The sequence below is a fragment of the Dama dama genome, chromosome 30 (genome assembly GCF_033118175.1).
Source record: "Dama dama isolate Ldn47 chromosome 30, ASM3311817v1, whole genome shotgun sequence".
Classification (NCBI taxonomy): Eukaryota; Metazoa; Chordata; class Mammalia; order Artiodactyla; family Cervidae; genus Dama; species Dama dama.
In genome coordinates, this window is record NC_083710.1 from 34,648,906 (window position 1) to 34,674,534 (window position 25,629).

General features: G+C 44.4%; 1 protein-coding gene across 3 annotated transcripts in view; it reads right to left on the reverse strand.

Annotated features, from left to right (window-relative positions):
* The window catches only part of MTUS2 (microtubule associated scaffold protein 2), a 249,383-nt gene extending 224,737 nt beyond the window's left edge, over nt 1–24,646 (reverse strand). Inside the window, exons 1-3 of one of the 3 annotated variants that reach the window (XM_061133231.1) lie at nt 22,439–24,646; nt 17,991–18,231; nt 618–812 (exon numbers count right to left, since the gene is read on the reverse strand). In XM_061133231.1, coding sequence (XP_060989214.1) covers nt 618–812; nt 17,991–18,231; nt 22,439–24,646 — 2,644 coding nt within the window. Of the gene's footprint in view, nt 1–617; nt 816–17,990; nt 18,232–22,438 lie in introns of all 3 variants that reach the window. The other 2 variants (XM_061133230.1, XM_061133232.1) reach the window with 2 other exon arrangements.
* Between the last annotated feature and the right edge of the window lie 983 nt (nt 24,647–25,629).

Sequence of the window (25,629 nt, forward strand, 5' to 3'; positions counted from 1 at the left end):
ACTTCATACTTTCAAATTCAGCTTACAGCACCAGTGTCAGGAAGCAGGTCTGGACTGACACCATCTCATCTCACGGGGACCTTCCTTGGCACGGACTTGGAAGAAGCTTGGCTGGGCTTCCCTGTTTCTAGCATCCTTGAGATGACTTTTGGAGACTGAGTGCTCCACCAACAGGAAGGCATAACAGATAATCACATGTGATTAAAATGATTCTTTCCACTAATATTTCACATCTAATATGCTTCACGACAGCACAACATGGTAATAACATTTTTGGATTTTTCTGTGGCTTCTCACCTACAATGCATGAGGCAAAGGACTCCTGGAATCAGCCCCGGTATAAGTCACTTTCTAGATTTAAGAGTAATTTAGAAGTCCTTTTCAGGCACATTCACTCCCCGTATAACTTAGAAAATGGTAGTGTCAAACAGGCTTTTTTCCCTCTACAGTAGATAATTTTTAAAGTCCCAACCATGGTAGAGTGAGGTAGTCAACCCGAATTGTTACTTTATGCACACAGAAATTGCAATCCCATGCACATGTGCTGATTCGATCTCTGCTGGGCAGGCCTGCCTGGGAACAGCAGCATTGCCCGCCCACCCGTCCGCCCCACTTACGGTTGGCCAGCCGGCCGGGCTCGGGCTGGGCGCTGTCCGCCGACTGGGTGCTAGACACCGAGGACACGCTGGAGCTCCGGACGAAACCGAAGGCTGCCAGCTTGGCTGCGGGGAGACGCGAGTAGCCAGGAGGACGAAGTCCAGATTTGGGTAGGTTGGATTTTGCAGCATTTGAACTGGAAGCTTTCTTTAAATCTGCTAAAATGAACCCAAACCAGAAAAAAAAAAAAAAAAAAAAAACCTCAGTTGACAGCAAGATAGAGAAGGCACAGATTGTGAATACTAACCCAGCTCCAGCATAAACAAACCATAATTTACTCTTTTTAAAAAATTTATTTAGTTATCTATTTTTGGCTATGCTGGGTTTTCCATCTCTGGGTCAGAAGATCCCCTGGAGAAGGACATGGCAACCTACTCCAGTATTCTTGCCTGGAGAATCCCATGGACAGAGGAGCCTGGCGGGCTATAGTCCATGGGGTCACAAAAGAGTTGGACACAACTTAGTGACTGAGAATGCATGCAAACTTCAAAATTAGTTCCCAGTTATATGCAAAGCCGGCTAATGTTGAAATAATAAAACATTATTATAAATCCATGATTTAAGCACCTCTGTGTTTGAGCCAAGCTCCACATCTAGCCACTGCAAGGATCATCCCAATCCTAGGAGAAGTCTCTCAACACCAGGTAGGACCAGAGCATTATCAACACACAAATGCTCTTTAATGACACTTAAAGTGGAAAAGGGCCAAGCAGCCTGTTGTTCTGTATAATATTCCTAGTCAAGCCACTTAACTTTCACTGCAGCCATATTCACTGTGTTCAGACCCTTCATTGGTGTTCTTACACTACAATTAACTCTTCATTATCTATTGAAAGCACAGTCAGGTTGCCTATTAATTTAAGAAATGGACCGTTCATTTAAAAAAAAAAAAGAAAATTCAAGGTGCAAAAAACAGACTGTTCAGTGAACAGTCTACTAATGAAAGCATCTTGAACATGAGTTTAAGAAAACACCAGGAAAGGGAAAAGGACAGGAAAACTTGGTGTGCTGCAGTCCATGGGGTCACAGAGTGTCAGACACGTGACTGAACAACAAGGTGTGGAAATATAGAGAGAACCAAAAGACTCTAGGCTGGCCTATGGAGCCCCTTCCTCTGGCAGCAGCTCCCCGGAGGGGGAGGCTGGGGTCACACCTGTGCCCAGAGAAAGTGGGGTCTGTACAACTGTGGTTTCCTGACTTCTGCTTTTAGAAATAGGACTATGCAATTGGACTGGGGCCCTTCTGAGAGTGACCTTGGGTCACGTATCTTTGCCAGGACCTAAGTGCATGCCTTGGAAAGAAGTTGGGACCACTGCTTGGCTCAGGGGAAAGGCTACCTTGTCATATAGAGGCCCACAGGGTAGTCATTCAAGAAAAAGCAGCCATTAGGGTGAAAAAGAAGAAAAAAGGCCAAGAAGTCTGCACTTCTAAGAGCAGACGGCTCAGCAGTGCCTGAGCCACCTGTGTGTCTGTCACACAGAAATCCTGATCCCCAGGTGCTGGTGGTGGTTTAGTTGCTCAGTTGTGTTGACTCTTTGTGACCCCGTGGACTGTAGCCCACCAGGCTCCTCTGTCCATGGGATTCTCCAGGCAAGAATACTGGAGTGGGTTGCTGTGCCCTCTTCCAGGGGATCTGCCTGATCCAGAGATTGAACCCAAGTCTCCTGAATCTCCTTCACTGCAGGTGGAATCTTTAGAGCTAAACCACCAGGGAAGCCCAATCCTCAAGGTTACTGAAAAGAATACCCATGGCATCTCTGTGGACACCAAAGAGCTTAACTCAAACCCACCCAGGGTCCTGACATGCCATAAAGCAACCACTGCCATAGGGAGGTCCCACCCCAGAGGATGTTGGTTTAAAGCTTTCTGGAAGAAACGCATCGATACAAGCAGAGCACAAGAACCTCCAGGAAAAACAACAAACGGAAAAAAGACGGAGGATAGAGGGGAGGAGGAAAGAGAGAGAGAGAGTGCGTTGGCATAAATCACAAGTGACAAAAAGTGGAAACACCACAAAGGAGCATTAACTGAGGAAGGCCAACACACTCAGCATTTTTCAGCCATAAAATGGACTGAGGCACTGATACAGGCTACAGTATGGATGAATCGTGAAAACATCAAGTCAGGGGTCCCCAATCTCCAGAATCTAATGCTTGATGACCTGAAGTGGAGCTCACATAATAATAACAGAATAATAGAAATAAAGTTGAACAATAAATGTAACACACCTGAACTATCCTGAAACCATCCCCCCACCACCCCCCAATTCATAGAAAAATTGTCTTCCGTGAATTCGGTCCCTGCTACCAAAAACGTTGGGGACCACTGCCTTACAACAAATGGAAGAAGCCAGACACAAAAGGCTGCACGTTGCATGATTCAATTATATGCAATGTCCAGAGTAGGCAAATCTATAGAGACAGGAAGTAGGTTAATGGTTGCCAGGGGCTGGAGTTTGGGGGAAAGGGGAGGGTTTGATAACAGGCACAGGGTTTCTATAAAAATGTTCTAAAATTGATGGTGGCTGTGGTTGCCCAATTCTGTGAATAGACTAAAAACCACTGAACTGCATCCTTTAAAAGGGTGACTCCTATCTAGCCTATGAATTATATATCAATGGAGCTGTTATATTAAAACAGAAGTTTTTTAAAGAATAAATAATTCTTGTGTTCAGTAACAAGCTTACACTGAGCTACAGCAATGAAGGTCACAAATTCTATTAGCATCTTCACTTTCAAAGGGCTGTGACAGACGGAGGACTTGGTCTGTCATTGTTGAGTCCTCCACAAAAACCCCTTCTAATAGGCAGATGGAAGAGATGCTCTGCATGGCAGATCAAAGTCTCTTCCAAATGAATATGACCATAATGGGGAAATTAAATAACTCCAAAAATTAATTTAAACACTTACAGAAAACCTCTAGAATCAAATATTCAAATCCCATGCAAAGGAGCTTATGTGTGCTTACGTCTTTTATTTTCACCAAGGCTCTACATTCTGTCAAGATTTTGCCCGCCCCCCCACAAAAGATACAAACTCCTATTTGAACAACAAAAGAGATTTTGCTGCTATTAAGTGCTAAAAAGACGTGTCACTCTTTCAAAGTAATCCTGGTTTTCCTTTGAAAGATGAATCCTTTGAAGAACGCAAATCTTCACATTTAGAGGCAAAATGAAAAGTTGTATTTGTTCTTACCTTTTCCCCTTTTGTATTGATTCTCCTTCAAATATGACTTTGGAATGCTAGCAATATCTCAATCAACTAGAACGAGATTATGGTGCTTTATGGCTCAATACTATATTGATAACAGTCCATCCACTGTTGCCCCATGTTTCAGACATCTCAGGTAGTAAAAAAAAAAAACTTTAAGAATGCAAATGGATATCCATCCAATTCAATATGCATTCACAGACAGCACCATGGTCAAGGCACTTTAGAGGCACTGTGGGAAATTCAGAAACAAAGCAGTGGTCCCCAAGAGGGGCTTACAACCTACTGGAGTAGAAACATCTGTTGATAAATAACCGCAGTCTAGAATAAGGGGACAAACAGGCCCAAAACAGAGGCCAGACCAAGCGCAATGGGAAGAAAAGAACTGAAGAAAGGCAAAATCATCAAGTAGAATGACCCAGGGTTTTTATTCAAGGCCCATTTTCTCCTTATTTTATATCTGAAGTGGGTTTTTTTCTGGTATATTTATACACATAGAACAACACATTATATGAATCAAACTATCCTTTTAAAAAAAAATTTATTATAGTTCTTCCCAGTTGCTTTTAAAAACAGTTTTTTGTTTCACAGATATTTTGCAGAGAGGTGGTTCGCTTTGTTCAAGCAGCTGGGAAAGAAATCCTCTCTCACTTTACTCTCGAATAAGAATAAACAGCAGCTGTTTTTTTACTCCACGTTGGGAAATAATAAGCAAAAATTTTTAATGTTAAAGCTGCAACCATCCCACAGGAGACGAGAAAGACACAATTATAGAAAGAAAGGAAGTGGCAGGTTTCTGGATTGTACTAAAGGTCTGGGTTTGATGGTAACATCAAGTGTATAATCTCAGGATAGACTCAAACTCTCTGAATCCGTTTCCTCATATAAAACATGAGGACAGGACTTCCCTGATGGTGCAGTGGGTAAGGATCCACTTGCTAATGCAACACAGGGATTGCTCCCTGGTCCAGGAAGATCCCATGTGCCACAAAGCAGCTAAGTCTGTGAGCCACAACTACTGAGCCAGCGCTCTAGAGCCCATGAGCTGCAACCACTGAAGCCCATGAGGCTAGAGCGCATGCTCTGCAACAAGAGAAGCCACTGCAATGAGAAGCCCGCACGCAGCCACTAGCGAGTACCCCCTGCTCACCGCAACTACAGAAAAGTCTGCTCGCGCAGCAACGAAGAGCCAGAGCAACCAAAAATAAATACATAAATTATAAAGGAAAAAAGAAAAATGAGGATAAAACCTTCTACCCATTATAATGACAGGAAAGAAACTGCATCTAAAAATGCATATCCTGGGGCTTCCCTGGTGCTACAGTGGTTAAGACAGCCACTCCCAGGAAGGCCTTTGAGGAAGCTGTTGGTGAGGGTTTCAAGTGAGGGAATTGATGGAAAGTGAATCCCTGTTAAGGGTGGCTGAAAGTTTAGCAACAATGTTACCTGCTGTGGCATGGAATGTAGAAATTATATCTAAATAATTCAGGACTCTGGCCAAGGAGATTTCCAGGCAGAGAGATGAAGATGCTACCCAGCTTCTTACTATTCTGGTAGAAAAGAAGAATGGAGAGACAAGTTAAAGATGTGAACATAAAGTAATGGTTAAACGTTAAGAAGTTACAACACATTGAAAATTCAAAGTGTCTCTAAATGATAAACAAGATCAAAATTAAGAAAGGGCTTCTGGGTAAAGATCAGATCTAGGTCACTTTCAGAAATACACGTCCAATGATGAAGCAAAGAGATAACAATAAAACCCTTTGATGAGACTTCAGGAAAATCTAAAGCAATGCCTGAAATTATTTTTAAGTTTAATGCTCATCTCATGACAGGTATGTCTGTCCGCAATCCAGGTCACTGGCATTATTTAATACCCAGGCTAGAAAGGGAACTAGTGAAAGTTGTTTAATTTTGGTTTGGTTTGGTTCACGTTTTTAGAGCTGCAAAGGGATGGATCCAAAGGTAAAAACAGAATACTGCTAACTGAGCAATAAGTAATCTGCAAAACCAAATAAACCTATGTATGCAGTATGTCTTTAATTGAGGTCCAAATCTTGAGTTTTACTTTCTTATAGTACCCTAAAACACTGAGACCAAGCATTTTTGCATTATTAGAGTCTAACTAGGATCTGAGTATCTGCATCTTCATTTCTGTTTAGATCTTGCTGCCTCACCTTAAGTGGCTGGATTTAATCCAGAGATTCACAAACATCCAGTGATGAATTTTCCACCGTAGAAGAATTAAATCACCACTAGGGAGCATTGACCTCTCTATACATAATTGGTCAGTGTATAAATTCCTAAAAGGCTTTGGGTAAGAAATGGAAATTGAAAAGCGGAGGGCTGGGTGCAGGCTTGAGAGAGTGCTGCAAATAGAAGGACATTTGAGGAAGGGACAAGTAATATAAATACTACAAATGCCATACTTTTGATGGACAGATCTGAGTACGTTTAGAAGTTGTTTAAAAAGAGATGTCAAATACAGGTGACCTTGTACGAGGACACCTTACAGAAATGGCAGAGTTAGTTAATTATTTGTAAATGACTCTAAACCTACCAACGCTTCTAAACTGCTGTGGGTATACGTGTGGATGGAGAAAGCCTTAGATTCTATTTATATCCGTGATTCTCGGGGAAACCATCAGCATCTCAAAGCTCACTGAAAGGAACAATATTTTTATGAAAAAATGCCCTTGAATCATCTGTTTTCTGATAACTGGCTGCCGCACTGCAAAACAGAGGAAAAAAATCAAAGCCCTTGCGCTCTTGGCTAAGGAAAAGACTCAGGAGATTATGATGACATAGCATCTCTACGGAAAGCATTCAACAGCACAGTTCTCAGAATTCTTCTGCAGGCCTGAGGAAACAGCCATCTCACACTACCGAGTAGCACCCTACAAGGTGCTGGTGACTAGATTTACGGGGAAAAGGAGATCTGCCAGCTTGCGGTGGTGGACAGAACGCAGGCAGTTTGTCCCTTTCTTACCAAAGATGCCTTAAAGTCAGAGTCATTCAATTTGAAGAAGTACAGTTCATAATAAGAGCTAACATTTACTGACTTCTTTCTCTTAAGCAATTTACATATTTAAACCTAGGACAAGAGAGAGAAAAGAGCTACTTACTGAGTCGGCTATTTCAACAATTTCTGGAACAGAAACAGAGGTCCCTGGCTGGCGGGCAGAGGAGACGAGCAGGCTGCAGCAGCCAGAAGAGCCGTCCGTGCTGCAGTAGAGGGAGTGCACGCTGACCTCCAGCCGGACAGCCAGGGCCACAGAGCCTCGGATCCCGGGAAGGAGGGGGGAGAGGCTGAGACAGGGAAGGAGACACCCCCATTCCCCTGGCCTTCATCTGCCCATGCAGCACCCAGCACCAGGAATTTACCTTCCACCTGCCCACCCAAGCCAAGCCCCAGGGTGCGGGGAAACAGACTCCTATAGAGTGCGAACAAATAGACTTCAAGTTCACCTAAGTCAATAGCAAGCGTGACTGATCATAAAGACTTTGAGAAGAGCTTCCAGCATAACCCAAGCAACCAAAACATTGAGAGAAACAGAATCTGCCCCTGAGACTACAGAGAGAATTCAGGAAACAGGAAATATCTTGAAAGAGGCACCCTTAGAGAAATTTGGGAAGATGTTGCAACAATAAAAGAAACAGAAATCTGCTATGAAAAGACACAATCAGACATCAGGAAGACGTGCCAAAACAAGGCTTTCAAGAGAAGCATTAGAAAATAAAGCCCAGTGAGACTGTCTAAAATGAGGAAAAGCATGAAGAAAGAGAGAACATGTAAGAAAAACTATAGAGGCTTCCCTGGCGGTCCAGGGGTTGAGACTTGGCCTTCCAATGCAGGAGGTATGGGTTTGATCTCTGGTTGGGAAGTGGCTCAGATGGTAAGGCATCTGCCTACAATGCAGGAGACCTGGGTTCGATCCCTGGGTCAGGAAGATCCTCTGGAGAAGGAAATGGCAACCCACTCCAGTACTCTTGCCTGGAAAATCCCATGGACAGAGGAACGTGGTAGGCTACGTAGGTAGGTAGGGGTCGCAAAGAGTCGGACACGACTGAGTGACTTCACTCACTGAGAAGTGGAAACAGTGACAGTCTTTCTTTTTCTGGGCTCCAAAATCACTGCAGATGGTGATTGCAGCAATGAAATTAAAAGACGCTTACTCCTTGGAAGAAAAGTTATGACCAACCTAGACGGCATATTTAAAAGCAGACACATTACTTTGCCTACAAAGGTCCATCTAGTCAAGGCTATGGTTTTTCCAGTAGTCATGTATGGATGTGAGAGTTGGACTATAAAGAAAGCTGAGCACCAGAGAATTGATGCTTTGAACTGTGGTGTTGGAGAAGACTCTTGAGAGTCCCTTGGACTGCAAGGAGATCAAACCAGTCCATCCTAAAAATATTCATTGGAAGGACTGATGCTGAAGCTGAAACTCCAATCCTTTGGTCACCTGATGCAAAGAGCTGACTCATTTGAAAAGACCCTGATGCTGGGAAAGATTGAAGGCAGGAGGAGAAGGGGACGACAGAGGATGAGATGGTTGGATGGCATCATCGACTCAATGGACATGAGTTTGAGTACACCTCGGGGGTTGGTGATGCACAGGGAGGCCTGGCATGCTGTGGTTCATGGGGTCACAAAGAGTCGGACACGACTGAGCAACTGAACTGAACTGAACTGCCTGGGAAGTTAAGATCCCACATGTTTCTCAGCCAAAAAAAAATCAAAACATGGTAACAAATTCAATAAAGATTTCAAAAATGGTCTATACAAAAAAAAATCTTTAAAAAATTTTTTTAAATGAAAGAAAAACTAGATGTAAGTCACCACTTTGGGAGGTCCAAATACCAAATAATAGAAGTTCCAGGAAGACAGAGAAAACAGAGAAGTTGGACTGAACAAGAACAGAAGATGATGACCAAAGCTGAAGGGAAATAGAGCTTAGCAAGTCCTAGCAAGATAAATCCATTTACCCTCCCTTCCTTCCCTTTACCTTTCTGAGTTCCTCTCTATCTCTGTCTGCCGTATTTCTGTCTCTCATCTTCTCTCACTCTCTATATGACACACAGTGCACACACACACGGAATTTTTAAAACACCAAGGATAAGAGAAGATTCTAAAGCTTTTGGAGAGAAATAAAAGCAGGTCTCCTACCCCCACCCCACCCCCAAAATATTATCAGATAGGCACCATGTTTCTTTTGAGCAACGCAAGGAAGTCTGCATGTTTTGAAAGAAACTCATTTTCAACCCAGAAAATGCTATTTGATCTAGTGAGGGCAGACTAAAGATAGTTTCGAAAAGGCAAAATCTCAGCAAGTTTGCTTTCCTTGAACTCTCTCTGGAAATTACCAAGGATGTACTCCAGCAAAACAAACAGGGAAACAACACATCCATCCCAGGAGAAAGAGGTAGGGAAGTTCCACAAGAACAACATCAAATCCTTCACTCCTTCACACCACACTACACCCGAGAAACTTTCCTGCCCCCCAACTTGGGGTTAGATCCCCTCCTCTGTTCTCCTGGGCCCAGAAAACTTTGCAGTCGCAGCACTAAATCACGCTGCATCATAACTGCCTGTGGATCTCGTCTGTCTTATTCACGGTTGTATCCTAAGGGCCTAATACAACTTGACACACAGTAGGTGCTCAATATTTATTATGTATACGAACAGTGTCTGTCCATATAAGTAGAATAGTTGTTAAGCCTGTGACCCACCCCAAGCTGTCTCTGGGTCCTGGCTGAGGAAATTCGCATTTGTAGTCATTCCTGCAGGGCATTATTAGGCACGCTCAGTCACAACAAAAGTAAACCAAAGTTGGGATGGCCAAACACACAATACAAACACAGCCACTATCAATGTCCATTTCAGCAGTATGTAGTAATGGTGATACTGAGAGATATACTATTAATAATACAAATGCCAGAACACGTTGAATGCTCTTCGGAAGCCTCCGAGATATGTCCCAAGGTCATCCAGTGTCATTAAGACCCCAAAGAAACCACAGTTATGCCAGATGTTCCTTGACCACATGTGCAAGTGTCCGTGCTGAGTCACATCTGACTGTGACCTCAGGGACTGTAGCCCACCAGGCTCCTCTGTCCATCCAGTCAGGAATACTGGAGTGGGCTGCCATTTCCTTCTTCATCTCTGTGACCATCTCAGGAATTTCACTGTTGGTTTGTTGTTACAGGGATGTCTTCCCATCGGATTTAAATTTTTCTTGGTAGATGCTATATAGTTCTCATGAAATTAAGTAAAATCATGATTAAAATAATGATATGGCACATAAATGATACCAATAAACTATTTTCATTCTATTTTTTATTTGGGGGCGGGGGGAGGCTTCCCATGTGGCTCGGTGGTAAAGAATTTGCCTGCCAATGCAGGAGACATGGGTTTGACCCTGGGTCGGGAAGATCCCCTGGGTCACAGTCTGAACAACAAAACAAAACACCAGCCCCCTTCCCTGGCAGCGAGCACTGTGCTCTCTTCTCCACTGGGGTGTTTTTAGAAACTGGAGTCTATTCTCATTGCCTCTACTCCCTCACTTTTCATTCACTTCTCAACTCACTAATATGTGACTTCCGCCCCCATGTTCTACTAAAATTGCTCATTCAAAACTAGGTCACCAACTGCTTCCTAATTTCCCATCCCAACCGCCTCTTTGCATTTTCACTTGTCCTGTCTCCTGTGAGACAGATTTGACCATTTTTCTGCCTCGGAGGCTCCCTCTTCATTAGACTCAAACACTGCATTTCCCCCCATGTCCCCCACCAGCCACTCACCTGCAGTGGATGTCCTGCCTCTTGCAGGCTTCTTCCTTCAGTTTCCCCTTAGATGCGGGCACACGGTCCCCTTTGTGACCTCTTCCTTACTCTGTTCTCCCTCTCTTACCCATTTGCTCACATCGGTGGGGGGCGGGGGGGGGGGGGAGGGACAACAATGCCCATGTTGACCTTTGGCGTAGACCTCTCTCCAGGCGCCATTTCTGCCCTTTGGAGATTTCTACCCAAATGTCCCCAAGGAACCTCGAGCCCTGCCTGTGTCCAATGCCTAAGTGTCCACCCCCACCCTATAAAGCATTTTCCGGTACTTCTGATTGAGTAATCGGTCCCTGTAAGGGATCTGCATCACCAAACTCATGACCTCTCTCTCTGACAGGTATACGCATGTTACCTTTACCCCTTCTGATAAACTCCTATTCATCCTGCAAAATTCATCTCACCTCCTCATCTGGAAAAGCCTTCTAGAGCCCCCACCTACCCAAGCTGAGTTGGGTACCCCGCTCACGTGCATTCTGAAAATCTCTATCAAATGCATCTCTCTTCCTACTGTAACTACTGATATCTCTATATATTTTTGCCAAGTGTGGACTATACATTTAATCTGCGCATCCCAAACACAGACTAGCACCTGGCCCACACCAGGTCCCCAGAAAACCTCTGCTCAACAGCAGAATGAATAAAATATTGGATAAAGGAATGATGTGAACATCTCAAACACTGGTGATTCTCTGAAACTGCATTCAGTCAGCAAACTACAGCGCACAGGTTGGCCGTTTGTTTTTGTAAAAAGAGCGTTACTGGAACCCGGCCACGCTCGTTCACTTGGCGTGGCCCTTCTGCTCTAATGATGGCAGAGTGGAGTAGTTGTAACAGAGGCTGTTTGGCCCACAAAGCTTAAAATATTTACTATCTGTCCTTAATTTGCCTGCTTCTGCTCCAAATCATCTCAGCACTTTATCAACTTTCCCTAATGATGAAAAAAAAAAAAACCCACACACAAGAGCTCCCACTGCTGCTGCTACTGTTAATGTTTATTCAATAGATATTGCAGTTCTAAATGCCTGTTCTCATGGACTGGGCTTCCCTGGTGGCTCAGATGGTAAAGAATCTGCCTGCAATGCAGGAGACCCTGGTTCAATTCCTGGGTCAGAAAGATCCACTGGAGAAGGGATAGGCTACCCACTCTAGCATTCTCAGGCTTCCCTGTGGCTCAGCTGATAAAGAATCTGCCTGCAATGTGGGAGACCTGGGTTTGATCCCTGGGTTGGGAAGATCCCCTGGGAAAGGCTACCCACTCCAGTGTTCCACTCTGGAGAATTCCATGGACTGTATAGACCATGGGGTCGCAAAGAGTCAGACACAACTGAGTGACTTTCACTTTTTCTCATAGACTGAGATGGCCAGTGTGCAAAGGCAAAATAAGATAATTACAGGCCATGATATAAATTGGTGAAGGAGACAAACAGGAAAATGTGTTAGAAAGTACCTGATTGGGAAGGGGCCCTGAATAGGGGGATCACAGTCAGGTTTCTTTCCAGGGCCATGACATTTATGTCTTTTAAGATTTTTTTTGATGTGGGCCACTTGTAAAGTCTTCACTGAATTTGTTACAATATTGCTTCTGTTTTGTGTTTCGGTTTGGGGGCATGAGGCATGCGGGATCTTAGTTCCCCGACCAGGGATCAAACCTGTACCTCTGCATTGGGAGGTGAATAACCACAGGACCACCAGGGAAGTCCTTGGAGCCATGACATTTATGTTGAAACCTGAAGGAGAAGACAGGTCTTGGAGTGTGCTGGAGGAAGCGTGTTCTAGAAGGCGTGCTGACCACAGAAGCCTTTTGTCAGAAAGGGGCTGAAATGCATAAAGAACTGAAAGGAGGCCATGGGGTGGGGGTACGGAGACCAGCATGAAAAGAAAGAAAAAGATACAAACAGGCTCCAGCAGGGAGACCTCGCCTTGGAGACCTGGGAGGCCAGGTGAGAGATAACTGGATTCATTTATTATATTCCAAACATTGGTCACTATACTATGAGCTTCCATTCTGACATAAGCATGACCGCTCAGACTTTTCAAAAATTATTACTGTGCTTCTGTTTTAAATTGTTCCAATCAAGTTTACTTGTTTTTCAATATATGTTACATTAACTTGATAGCCTACATTTTAAAATTTGGCAGGATTCAACCTGCCTTTTGAAAAAATTTACCAAAGAGACAAGTTTACCCAGTATTTTCTGAAATAAAATTTACTTTCACAAGAAGAATTCATAACAAAATAAGTTGAAAAAAAATTGTCTCAACTTACCTTTTCTGATTGAACTTCTCTGGTTATTTCTAGAGTAAAGTATTCTCAACCTGTCTTTTAAAAACTTCTATTCTGACACTTTAACTGCCCCTATCAAAAAATATTATAGTTCTCTCAGGGTGCACTAGTTGACATGAAACAGCCATGCTTTCAGCAACGCTGGGTATATTTATTTCCATGAATACAAATTATATTCTGACACAGTGTACACTATATAAATTAACAATTTTTACATAACATATTAGGCCATGAGAGATGCTTTTCAGGAAAAAGAAACATAAAATATATATAAATTTACTAAAAAGACAGTGCAGTAAAGAACTGCCCTTTTAACTCTTTAGTAGTGAAGGATCTAATAGAAAATTGTGTTTTCTTAACAAATTGTTTTTATATTCAATCCTAGGTTTCACTAAGACAGATTTTATTCCACCTAGAGGGAGGTAACTGGGGCTTTCCCAGTGGCTCGGTGGTAAAGAATCCACCTGCCGGTGCAGAAGATACAGGAGACTTGGGTTCAATTCCTGGGGTTGGGAAGGTCCCCTGGAGAAGGAACTGGCAATCCATTCCAGTATTCCTGCCTGGGAAATCCCACGGACAGAGGGGCCTGTCAGGCTACAGTCCATGGGGTCACAAAAGAGTCGGAAAGGACTGGGTGACTCAACAACAACAAAGGGAGGCAACTAGCAGTCCTGCTATTGTCCTTTGAGTACTTAAACAACATCTTGAATTTGACAGTGAAACTTCATAGGTTTATGCCTGACTGTAGAGTAAGAAAACACCATACACAAAACAAGAAATTATGTACAAAATAAGGAAGTGCTTAGGTTTATTTTTCAGCAGAGTCACTTTAAGATCTGAAAAATTTTAAGGGTCTTAGGAAAGAGTACTAATTTATAACAAAGAAACTGGGAGAACATGCTTTGTGGACTAGCCTGTATTTATAGCATATCTGGTTCCTTTAAGCCACATTAAAGCCACGATGCTCCCCACATAAAAGTGGTAAAGAACCCGTCTGCCAATTCAGGAGACATAAAAGATGTGGGTTGGATCCCTGGATCAAGAAGATCCCCTGGAGGAGGGCATGGCAACCCGTACTCCAGTATTCTTGCCTGGGAAATCCCATGGACAGAGGAGCCTGGCAGGCTATAGTGCATGGGGTCGCAAAGGGTCAGACACAACTGAGTGACTATCACACATACACAGAGGGAATGGGTAGGGGTCCCAGTGGGAAAGTCTACCATGGAGGACTCAGAAGAAATTGTGCAACAGCCAACACAGGAATGTGACCCTTTGGAGAAGGAAAATGAAGAGAGGAGCCCGATCACTGCCACTCCCTCCGCCTGGAGGCATGGTTCAGGCCAGAGCAGATGCAGGAGGGGCTCAGAGTCTGTCCATCACAGGGAGCTGAAGACACAGATCAAGGTCTGTAGAGTGGAGGGCGGTGTGTGGGGCAGGGAAGGGAGACAACACAGACAAACTGTCCCCTTACAGCGTGCTCTCAACCTGGGACTTGAGAAAGGTCCTGTTGACACAAAACTCCGATCACACTGCCCCACCTCCCCGCTTCCAAAGCCTCCAACGGTTTCCTCACTCAGAGTCAAAGGTTGATGACCTTCTGAGCCCTCCTGCACGTCCCCTCCATGCCAATCACCTGTCTACTCCCATTCTCAACCCGTCCCCCTGCCCTCTCATTCAGCTCCAGCCTCCCTGGCCTTCCTGCCACCCCGGGGCCTTTGCACTGGCTCTTTCCTTCCTGCCCTCCTTTGGGGACTGGCTTAAAGGTCATCTCTCAGGGAGGCCTTTCCCAACCACTTTATTTAAAATTGGAATCCTGGGACTTCCCTGGTGGTCCAGTGGTAAAGACTCCATGCTCCCAATGCAGGGGGCTCAGGTGCCATCCATGGTCAGGGAACTAAGATCTTGAGTGCCATGCAGCATGACCAAAAAAATATGTACATAAATGAAAATAAAACAACAACCAAAAAAGCCATAAAAACATAAAGGGAGCAGAAAATGCAAGTAGATGCTTAAATAAACATTTTAAACTATTTCTTCAAGAAATAAAATTGGAATCCCCCTTCTTCCTGTCCCAAACTTCCTACTTGTCCTTCTCTGTTCCATTTTCTTCAATACTAGTAAAGCCTGGCATGCTGCAGTTCGCGGGGTCCCAAAGAGTTGGACATGACTGAGCAACTGAACAACTGCTCCCAATAAGCAATGTGATTTATTTATGCACTTAAAAAAAGTGTGCCCACTCCCATCCTGAAATTCTGAAACAAGCACCAGGACTTTTTTTCTGTTGTCACGGCTTTATCCCACACCTAGAACAAGACTGACATGTAACAGCCCCGCAGCACTAATTGTTGAATGAGAGACTGAACACATAATTAACCTGAGCAGTCCTGTAACAGCAGGTAGATCCATCATAATACACACATATCATGGGAACCAGTAAAAAAAAATCTGATTTTTATAGCAGTGCTTGCCAAGAAAACAACTAACCACTATGATGACCAGTAATCACCTGAGGAAATGAAACTAACAAAATAAGAAACAGATTAAAAAATGTTTCCTTCCACTAATATTATAAAAGAATGGCAGGAACTTCCCTGGTGGTCCAGTGGCTAAGACTCCACGCTCCCAATGCAAGGGGCCTGGGTATGATCCCTGGTCAGAAATCCCATAGGCTGCAACTAAGAGTTTGCATGCCACAACTAAGACCCGATGCAGCCAAGTAAAAGATAACATTTTAAAAAAGAAATACAATAAAGATAGCAGTAGTAGTGATAATCACTGTAATGGTAATACTCAACACTGGCGAGAGTGTGGCCTTGAGAAGCACTTTCAACAACAGTATGAGAATAATTATTACATGTTTTCCAGAAAATAAGTCAGCCTTAAAAAATGTTTGGAATATGCATTTATGCAATAACTACACTTCAGATAATCTAAGAGAAAAATATGAAAGAATAATTCAAATAAATTCAAAGATTCAAATTGCAACATTATGGAAGACAGTGTAGAATGAGCAAAGCCCAATTTGCATAAGTAAATACTGCTTCTATTCCCCACCCACTCTTCTACCTCCTCCAAGAGGCCACCCAGAACCACCTTTGTCCCATTCATACAACACTCTTATGGTTGCAGTTTCTCAAAGCACTATGCTTCTCATTTTCCTAACACTTATCACAATCTCTAATGATGCATTTATCTTTGTGCTTTTTTACTGTCTATTGCATCCATTAGACTAAGTTGCACAAAGGCAGGAGTTCTCTGCTCACTGTTGCAGCCCTCGATTTACAACTGTGAGCACATAATAACCACCCAGAATTTGTGAAAACAATAAATAAGTGAACAAAACAGAATCTCATGCTGCCATTAAAATATTTCTAAAACACTGACAGCATAGGAAATGCCTACAATATAATATTAGAAGGAAAAATAAAAATTCAGTATTAATTCAACTATTAAAGCATGCACGGAAAGAAACATGTGGGAAGAAAAATTTCCATAATATTAACTCTGGCTGGATGTTAAAAATGTAAGTACAGTGACTTTCTTCTTTATACTTTTCTATATTCAAAATTTTTTACAACAGGTATGTATTATTTCCGTAATAAGATAGGACAATAAAGTAAAACCTAGAGGAAATGACATGAGCAGAAGAAGGGACAGAGAGACAGAAAGAGAAGAGCAGAGAACATCGGGGGGGGGGGGGGGGGGAGGGGCATGGTCCAGCCAGTGCAGAACAGGACAGGGCTGGGGCAGGTGGCAGGGCCATTCTGTGGGCAAAAATGGGTTGCTGAAGATGTGTAAAAGCTGAAAGGAATGACACCGTCACTGCTGTCCTGCAGGAAGGTCTCTCTCCGGAGGCCAAATCCAGTCCCCTACAGACATACCTCATTTTACTGCACTTCACAAATGGTGCACTTTTTAATAAATCAAAAGTTTGTGGCAACCCCCCTCGAGGACTCTATCAGCACCATTTTCCAACCAGCATTTGCTCACTTCATGTTTCTATGTCACATTTTGGTAACTCTCACAATACTTCAAACTTTTAAATTACTATTACGCTTGTTATGCTGATCTGTGATCAGTCATATTTGATGTTATTAGCACAACTTGTTGAAGGCTCATATGATGGTTCATATGTTTGATAAATAAACAGCTCTTGATTAAGGTAGATACACTGCTTTTTAATACATAATGTTATTGCACATTTAATAGACTCCAGTGCTTCCCAGATGGCTCAGTGGGTAAAGAATTTGTCTGCAATGGAGGAGCAACAGGAGACATGAATTCAATTCCTGGGTCAGGAAGATCCCCTGGAGGAGGGAATGGCTACCCTACCCACTCCAGTACTCTTGCCTGGAAAATCCCATGGACAGAGGAGCCTGGTGGGCTACAGGCCATGGGTTCACAAAGAGTTGGACATGACTGAGAGACCGCACACACAGCAGGAACATAATTTTTAGGTGCACTGAGAAACCACACACAAAAAAAAAACACCTCAAAACTCACTTTACTGCGTGAAGCAAATACTAGAACTGAACCCACAGCATCTCCAAGGTGTGCCTGTATCTGTCTGTGCAAATTAAGCTGTGTCGAAACACAGTTGCACCCATGCATGCACATACTGTCTCTGGCTATTTTCATGCTAAGTACTTACAACACAGATCATTATGGCCCAGAGAGCCTAAAATATTTATTAATACTATGTAGCCCTTTACAGAAACAATTTTTTGAACCCTGGTCCATAAGATGTATCAGGGAAGGGAGAAACTAAAAGCTGTAAAGTGGTGATTACAAGGGCCGTCATTTTAAGGGTAATGCAGAGGAAGACAGTGGTAGATAGAGGAGTCTTGACAAGTGTCCATATCTACAATCAAACAGAAGAATGGGGAAAGGCCCTTCTAAAGAAGGAAAGGCATTCCTACTTTAGACAGCTACCCTCATTTTATTCGCTCACTATTTTAAAGCACAGCAGGAAAAGCAGTCCCTGCTGCACTGGTTACCTGCAGGGTCGGAATTGTAGAGACTGGCAGCTGCGGCTATGGTTCCCGGTGGGTGGATGGCACCCGCTGAAGACCTCTGACTCGCAATCAGGATCCTGCTCTTGGCAGACGGTAAACGTGACATCGCACCCAATCCCAGCTGGGGCTTAAGGAGCATGGCCGATCGATAGAAAGTTGGGGGAACTTCGTAATGAGCATAGGGAGGAGAACAAAATTCTTCTTTTCCAGGGCGTTCTGCAACCTAGGATAAATGACCAGAAGCTCAATCAGAAAACCACACATCACAGGGTGAGCACTGAACCTCGTCCTATGACCAAGGCTCCAACAACGACCACTCTGGCATCACTGAGCTGTTCCATCACCCATCACTTACCTTCTCTGGGCCCAGGGTCTTCATCTCTAAGTTAACCGCAACGGGATGATCCCTTCGGTCTATGCTGGTTCTAAAACTCTATGAATCTACATTCCACTGGGAGAAACAAGAACTCCCTCCACAAGATTTTAAAATTTTATCGTTATGAAATCATTGGAATTTGTGCAAGTAGTCAATCTATAAATAATGTCAATGATGCAAGGCAAGAATTTAGCAAATGTTCATGGAATTATGAAAGTTTCATTATTCCTAAGGAGAAAAGCACAGTCTTTCTGGCGACCTTGTCTTACAATAGGTTGATGAACTTTATCAATTTAGGTTAAGTCTTTATTAGGCTACTTAGGAAATAAACTATGCATTGTTAATGAGGGAGGAAAGGTTATTTAATGGAAGAATAGAGAAGTTAATGGAAAGATGTGTTTTCAGGCCTCTATATTCTGTTGATATAATTAAAAATGAGAGACTGAATTACCTCTGATTGTCTTCCCTAGTATGGTGGTGCCTCCAGGAATGTTTGAGCAAGTTTCGCTAGAATGGAAGTTTTGGGGCAGAGTCTTGTTGACTGTTGAATTCATAGCACCTAGAACAATGTCTAGCACAGAGCTGAAATCAACAAACATCTATTAAATTAAGGAATCATGTTTCATTCTTTCCTGAATCCAATAACATAACATCATGTTATCATGTTACTATTTCCTGTGGTTAACAGTTCGGATTAGAACACAATGGATGGCTACCTTACATATATGCAATCATATGGCTACTTTTTATACACGCAATTCTGTACTCACAAAGCCTGTTGATAGTATCAGTGTTTCCTCATGCTAGAAATGAAGAACATAAGTCACCAAAAAATAATCTTACTTCCTTTATGAAAAGACACACGTGTTAATTAAGTATACTCTAAATCACAATACATTTTACAAGTCAAACCCCTATCTATTCAGGAATCACAGGCATTTAACAACATTCTTTAATAGGGGCTATAAAGCTGTGATCCAGGCTGTTGAAGAGATAAACCCTTAATTTAATATTCTTTTAATGTTGAAATAGATAAAAGTTCTCTTTAAATTGATATTATTGAAACAAAAGATGAGGCCTTTAAAGTTTTATCATAATCACATTGTAAAATATATATGATTGCTATAGTCGATAGATGGAACTCAGGCTCCAGCAAATTATATTCCTATGAAAGAATATTCTACATCTGCTCTCTGATAAAATTTTTACTATTTCTACTTACTCTCTCACTATCAATCTTTGGCATTTCAATTATACTCATCTTCCCTCTATTTTTAAATTTTAGTGTCTAAATGTTTGGTGTCATTGCTCATGTCTTTCAGCAGGTGCTCTCATGAAGAAATTATTATTTCTAACCTACATCTGTTGGGTTTTTCAGATTGCAATGTCTTATCTCAGTAATTATTCCATTTTTTCAAACTGGATAGGTTTCATGGGTTAAAATTCATCATGCCATCATTCAAAAACGACCTTAACGATTATAGGAACTTCGGTGCCTATCATTTTGTTGGGTAACTTGTCTCTGGTAAGATAACAAGAAGTATTCCTTAGATGCCTAATCTGTGCATTTTTAATAAAACAAGAGCATCTACACAAAAGCTTCACACTCTTTTCTTTCATCTTTATTGACAAAACACAGCAGGTGTCACTGCACAGTCACAGACACAGAGAGATTAACCTCAAATAAATGGAGTTTTTTTCCCCCTCCTTCTCCAATGCAGTACTTTTAGAGAAATAATTTAAAAGCAAACTAAAGAATCCTCATGATTTCAAATTTCTAAAATCATTTCAGGCACACAAGCAAACAGGTTCTTACTGTAGCCTGAAGAAAGGGTCTGGGCCCTAGATTCTCCGATTATGGCAGAAAACGGTCCTTGGACAGAGGGGCTGGTGCCCAGCGGCACTTCTGTCCGCATGCTAATGGGGTCTCTCCCAACCCCTCAGAGCTACTAAAGCTTCATAAACACTCAAGCCAATTCCTGAAGACTTGGGATGGCTTCCACAGGGTTAAGACTACAGAATATCTGTCGGTGGGTGGGGCGGGGAGAGCAGGGAGGAATATGCATCTAATATAGAAATTACTCTATATTTTATGAATGGAGCAGAAGCAACAAAGATAGAAAATATACACAAGAAACGATAAGGCGGGTCAGAGAGAAAGAACAGTAAAAGGATTCTTATCTTCATCTCCAAATACAGTTTTTCTCACAGATGTGTTTCTCAGAGAAAAATCTGGGGTATCGTTTTGGGGGGAGAAGGTGGCACACAATTACTTTATTTGAGTAACTAAATGAAGCGTGCTCAGTCATGTCCAACTCTTTGCCACCCCATGGACTGTAGCCCACAAGGGTCCTCTGTCCTTGGAGTTTTCCTGGCAAGAATACTGGAGTGGGTAGCCATTTCCTTCTCTAGGAGATCTTTCTAACCCAGGGATCAAATCCTAGTCTCCTGCATCTCCTGCAGTGGCAGGCGGATTCTTCACCACGGCGCCACCTACACTTCCTTAAATGAAAAAATGTAATGAAGTGATATTTTGAACAGAGAACTACAGAATGTGAAGGAGAGAGTCTTTCAGGTATCTGAGAGAAGAATATTCTGAGCAGAGGGAAGTGCAAAGGCCCTGAGGCAGCAGAGGGAGCGGGAACGAAGGAGAGGCGGTCAGGAAATGAAGAAGCCAGACGGAGGGCATCCTAACAGCTGAGCCATCCTACCAGCTCCGGCCCGCATCCACAGCGGCCTGGGCAGATCTGGAGAATGTCAGGGAGAACACTGACCTGGTCTCACTTTCCTCTCAATTGATCGCTGGCTGTCATGAGGTTTGAGTCCAGAGAAAACCTGCTCTCTGAGCTCTGGGAGAACGACTGGCCCCAGCCCCGTGGTACTGAGAGGGGAGGCAGAGTGAGGACCTGGGTGGCCAGCTCAGCGCTGCCCTTGTTTTGTGACTTTAGATGAGGAACTCAAAGCTCTCCAAATCTGCTTCCTCATCTGGACAATGATGAGAGCACCACAATCCCGCCCTCCAAGAGAATCACAGCAAGGATTAGCAAAGATGAGCAAAGATGAAAATGTGATGCTGTGAGGTCCAGTGCATAGCAGGCACTCAAATAATGCTAGCTGTAATTACTGTTTTGACTTAAAACAGAGCCCATGTCTAACACGTTATTTTCTACTCACTGTACTGTATACAAACACGAAAGTCTCCCATAGGGAAATATTCTCCTTCAGAGGATCAAGTCTGAGCAATGTGAACAATATGGGGTTTCTTCCCCCACTACTTTATAGAATTGTGCTCACTTATCAGCAAGGAGATCAAACTAGTCAATCCTAAAGGAAATCACTGACTCAGTGGCATGAGTTTGGGCAAACTCCAGGACACAGTGAAGGAGAGCGAGGCCTGGCATGCTGCAGTCCCTGGGGTCACAAAGAATCAGACATGATTAAGCGACTGAACAACAACAAAGGAAATCAACGCTGAATATTCATTGGAAGGACTGATGCTGAAGCTAAAACTCCAATACTTTGGCCACCTGATGAAAAGAGCCGACTCATTGGAAAAGACCCTGATGCTAGGAAAGACTGAAGGCAGGAGGAGAAGAGGGCGACAGAGGATGAGATGGTTGGATGGCATTGCCAACTCAATGAACATGAGTTTGAGCAAACTCCAGGAGATGGTGACGGACAAGGAAACCCTGGTGTGCTGCAGGCCATGGGGTTGCAGTCGGAAACGACTGAGTGACTGAACAACAACAAGAACAATTTCAATATGGAAGCCAATTTAAATTCTTTTCTAACTTTTATGTACTATGTCAGGCAGAATTTAAAAGAATCCCTTTAGAAGTTAGATCCATCTCATTCTGATCATCAAACTCTTCCATTGGAAACCATTCATTTGCCTGCAATCTGCTCTAGTTCACAACACCCCTTTCTGTACAAATGCATCCATCAACGTCTAATTTGCTAAGAGAGGACACTCTGCTTTCACGATTCATTGAAAATACCTCACGAACTTTAGAATGTTCAACTCACAGACTGTCTCACAATGATATTCTCTTACCTCCTGCAAAAACTTCTCACTCATTGGACTGAAGGGATGTCCTGGGGGCTTGATCCCCGATACCACTAGTCCAGAGCTGAACACCCGGGGCCTCTGTAGGTCCGGCTTGAACTTCTCGTAGAGGCCAGCAGCCGGCTTCAGGTCACCACCTGCCGCCTTGTCCTCTTTGGGGAGAGCCACGCTGCACGCGGGCGGAGCATAAGGGAGCCCCACGGGAACCAGCGACGCGTCCACCTGGCCGAGGGCCTGCGGGCTCCTCCGGATGTAGGTGATGATCTTGGGCCTCACGTGCTTGGGCTTGGGCATCACAATGGGCCTGGGGTCCGCCCGCTCTTCCCTCTTTTCAACTGGAGGGCCCACCGTCCCCTCCAGTGAGGTGGGTGTGTCCTCCGGACAGGGGAGGCCCCCAGGGCAGGCGTTCTTGGCAGGCACTTTGGGGGAGGTGTGTGACAACCCGGTGCTGTCAGCGGGAGGCAGGGCAGCCGGGGGGGACCCCACATCCACACTTGATGCGCCCAAGTCCTGAAAGCGGCTGCTGGGTGGCGGGGGCTGGCGGGCCACATTCACAGTTGTCTCTGGGTAGAGGGACGTGGGGACACCAAGAAGGACATCTGCCCTCGCTGGGGAGGGGCTTTCAGTCTTCACTGCAGGTTCTAGATGGTTCCTGGTCTCTGCAACAGATAGAGAGACCTCTTGGCCTTCCTCGGCTTCTGAGCGGCTGCTTGGAGGGGCGGGGGGCTTAGGGACCCCAGTTTCTCTCTCTCCAACGGAGGAATCTGAGTCAAAAACCATAGTGCTGACATTGTTCCCATCTCTCAGGACACCTCTCTCATCACTGGCACCAGAGGGCCTGCTGTCAGTCGAATCTCCAGGAACAAAAGCTATGTGACCATCCCCTGGTGACATGCCATTGGGCACCGTTTCACCCAGCTTCCGAGCTGTGCTTGGCAAACTTCGGGCCGTGGGTTGCTGATCTGCAGCTCGTGAGGAACCGGGGCTCGGTTTGGGGGTGGTTCGGAGAGACCCGTCCTCACCTCCCCTCTCCGGCTCACCTCTGTCTCTTCCCGTGGCCGGGGGGTGGGGAACGCCATGTGCCAGGCTGCTCAACCCAGCAGCCGAGGCTCCTGGCTGCGTCTCGCCAGCTGGCTCCTTTCTCCCAAGAGGTGACATGCCATGCCCCTGATTACACCCCAGGTCCCCCACCTGGGTGGACTTGGGCTCCTGCATGGCCCCGGGCTGGACAGGTTTCAGCTCTGTCTTGGGCTCCACCTTCCCCGGACCTGCTTGTGCTTCTGGCCTCCTCAGGACATCCTTCGAGGCTGGAGAGCAATCAAGAGCGCATTCTGGATGGGCAGAAGGTACTGTGCTCTGGGCGCTGACCTTGGGTACCCGTCCCCTCTCTGGCTGGGTCTCTAAGGGGACAGTCTCCATGGTGACTGAGGTAGATGGTTTAGGATGACGTGCGCCTTTTCCCTCTGAGGTCCCGTCCACCGGAGGACAAGGCGGCCCTGGAGAAGGGGCTGTCCCCGTCTTCGGTGGCCCCTCCCCTCCACCGGGCACCGGATGCGGGGCTTCTGGGGACCCCAGCCCTGTGGATTGTGGAAGCGGCCAGGCCAGGCCCCCAGCCCACTCCTTTGTGAGCACCTCCACTGCTGCAGCAGAACTGCTAGCTCTTTCCAAAGAATGCCTCCTCAGTTCCTCATTGTCAAGGGTCTTGGCCGACTTATCCTTGGGGACAGGCCGGGGGACATCAGCCTCCCGCTTAGCCAGAACTTCCAGGCTGGACTCCCCCATCATGACAGTCCTCCGACTCGGCAGACCTGGCCCCTGGAGACCCCGAAGGGCCTGGGGGTGGTCTGCGCCTCTCTCCAGCTCGGGCTCTTCATTCCGTTCTCTCTGAGCCATCGGAGAGAATTTAAAATCCTTCAGACCGGTGGGGCCAGCCTGAGATGGCTTCGCAAAGCCCTGAAGTGGGTGAAACTCCTTCGGGACACGGGGACTACTCTCTGGTCCCCTCGAATTTGCATTTCCAACTTCCTCTGGCAGAGCACACGTGGCAGGCTCATCAGAAGAGGAGCCAACTTCCAACATGATGGGGTTGGCATTGGCATCTCCCAAACTCAGGACTCGGTCGTTATTTTTTGCTCCGTTTCTGCTGTCCCGTAACTCGCTGTAACATGACTTCTTAGGAGCCACCGGAACACTCATTTTCCAGCCGTCAGTAAGGGCTGCCTGCCATGCAGTCCTCCTTAATGGAAAGGGATCTCCTTCAAGCTGCTCCCTGGAGAAGAGGAAATTCTCAAGCTGCTCGTTGCCCCTTGACAGCGTCACCGGGGCGATCCTGCTTTCATCATGTTCAGAGCAGTTTTAAAACCAAGCATTGTCTTCACACACAGAAGGATGACTTATCTGTTAGGTTCCAGCTGAATGAGAGCCAATTAGTCCATGAGGCCTAGAGAGAAATAAAAAGAAAAGTACACTAGATTGACAGGTAGAAACTCTCGGTAAACACAGATTTATTCATCACTTTCCTACCATTACTTCATTCACTCAATCAAGATACTATTTCTCCAAAACTTTTCTGATAGGGGCTCCTGCTAGCCAAATACAGGAGAACGTAACATCTAAATGATCAATGTTAGAAATGGATTATAAACACACATTAAATCTTAAGTGCATATTTTAAAAATCCACAAGTTCATACTGATACTGATTAAAAAGGGCGGAGGAGAAAGGAAGGTTCTTCTTCACAGAAGAATACCAACTGATACAAGAAAAATTAGACAATTAGAAAAATCACCACTCTGTATTCACCAGAGTAATAATTATCTTGGATGAGGGACACCAATGGTTGCTAAAATCACCGAGTGTAAAACTGTTGGGAAACAGGATATTTACACAATCTTAGAGCACCATCCTCCAGATTGCTTTATTTCTTACAAAGGAAAACTTCATCTGTACAACGGAGAAACCTGATGGACATCATCAAATTTAACATAGCAGTATAGAAAGCAATACCACATGCTCCCAGTGTTAGGTCATTCTCAGGCCTCACATCCCCCACGAGAGTATTCTTGCTATAAATGTTCTTTTCCTTTCATTTGCTTGCATCTACACACAGCGTGTACTTTTTCCATTAATGAGATCATTTCCTATAAGCTAAGTTTTTGTCAGTCATTTTCTTCATTTGT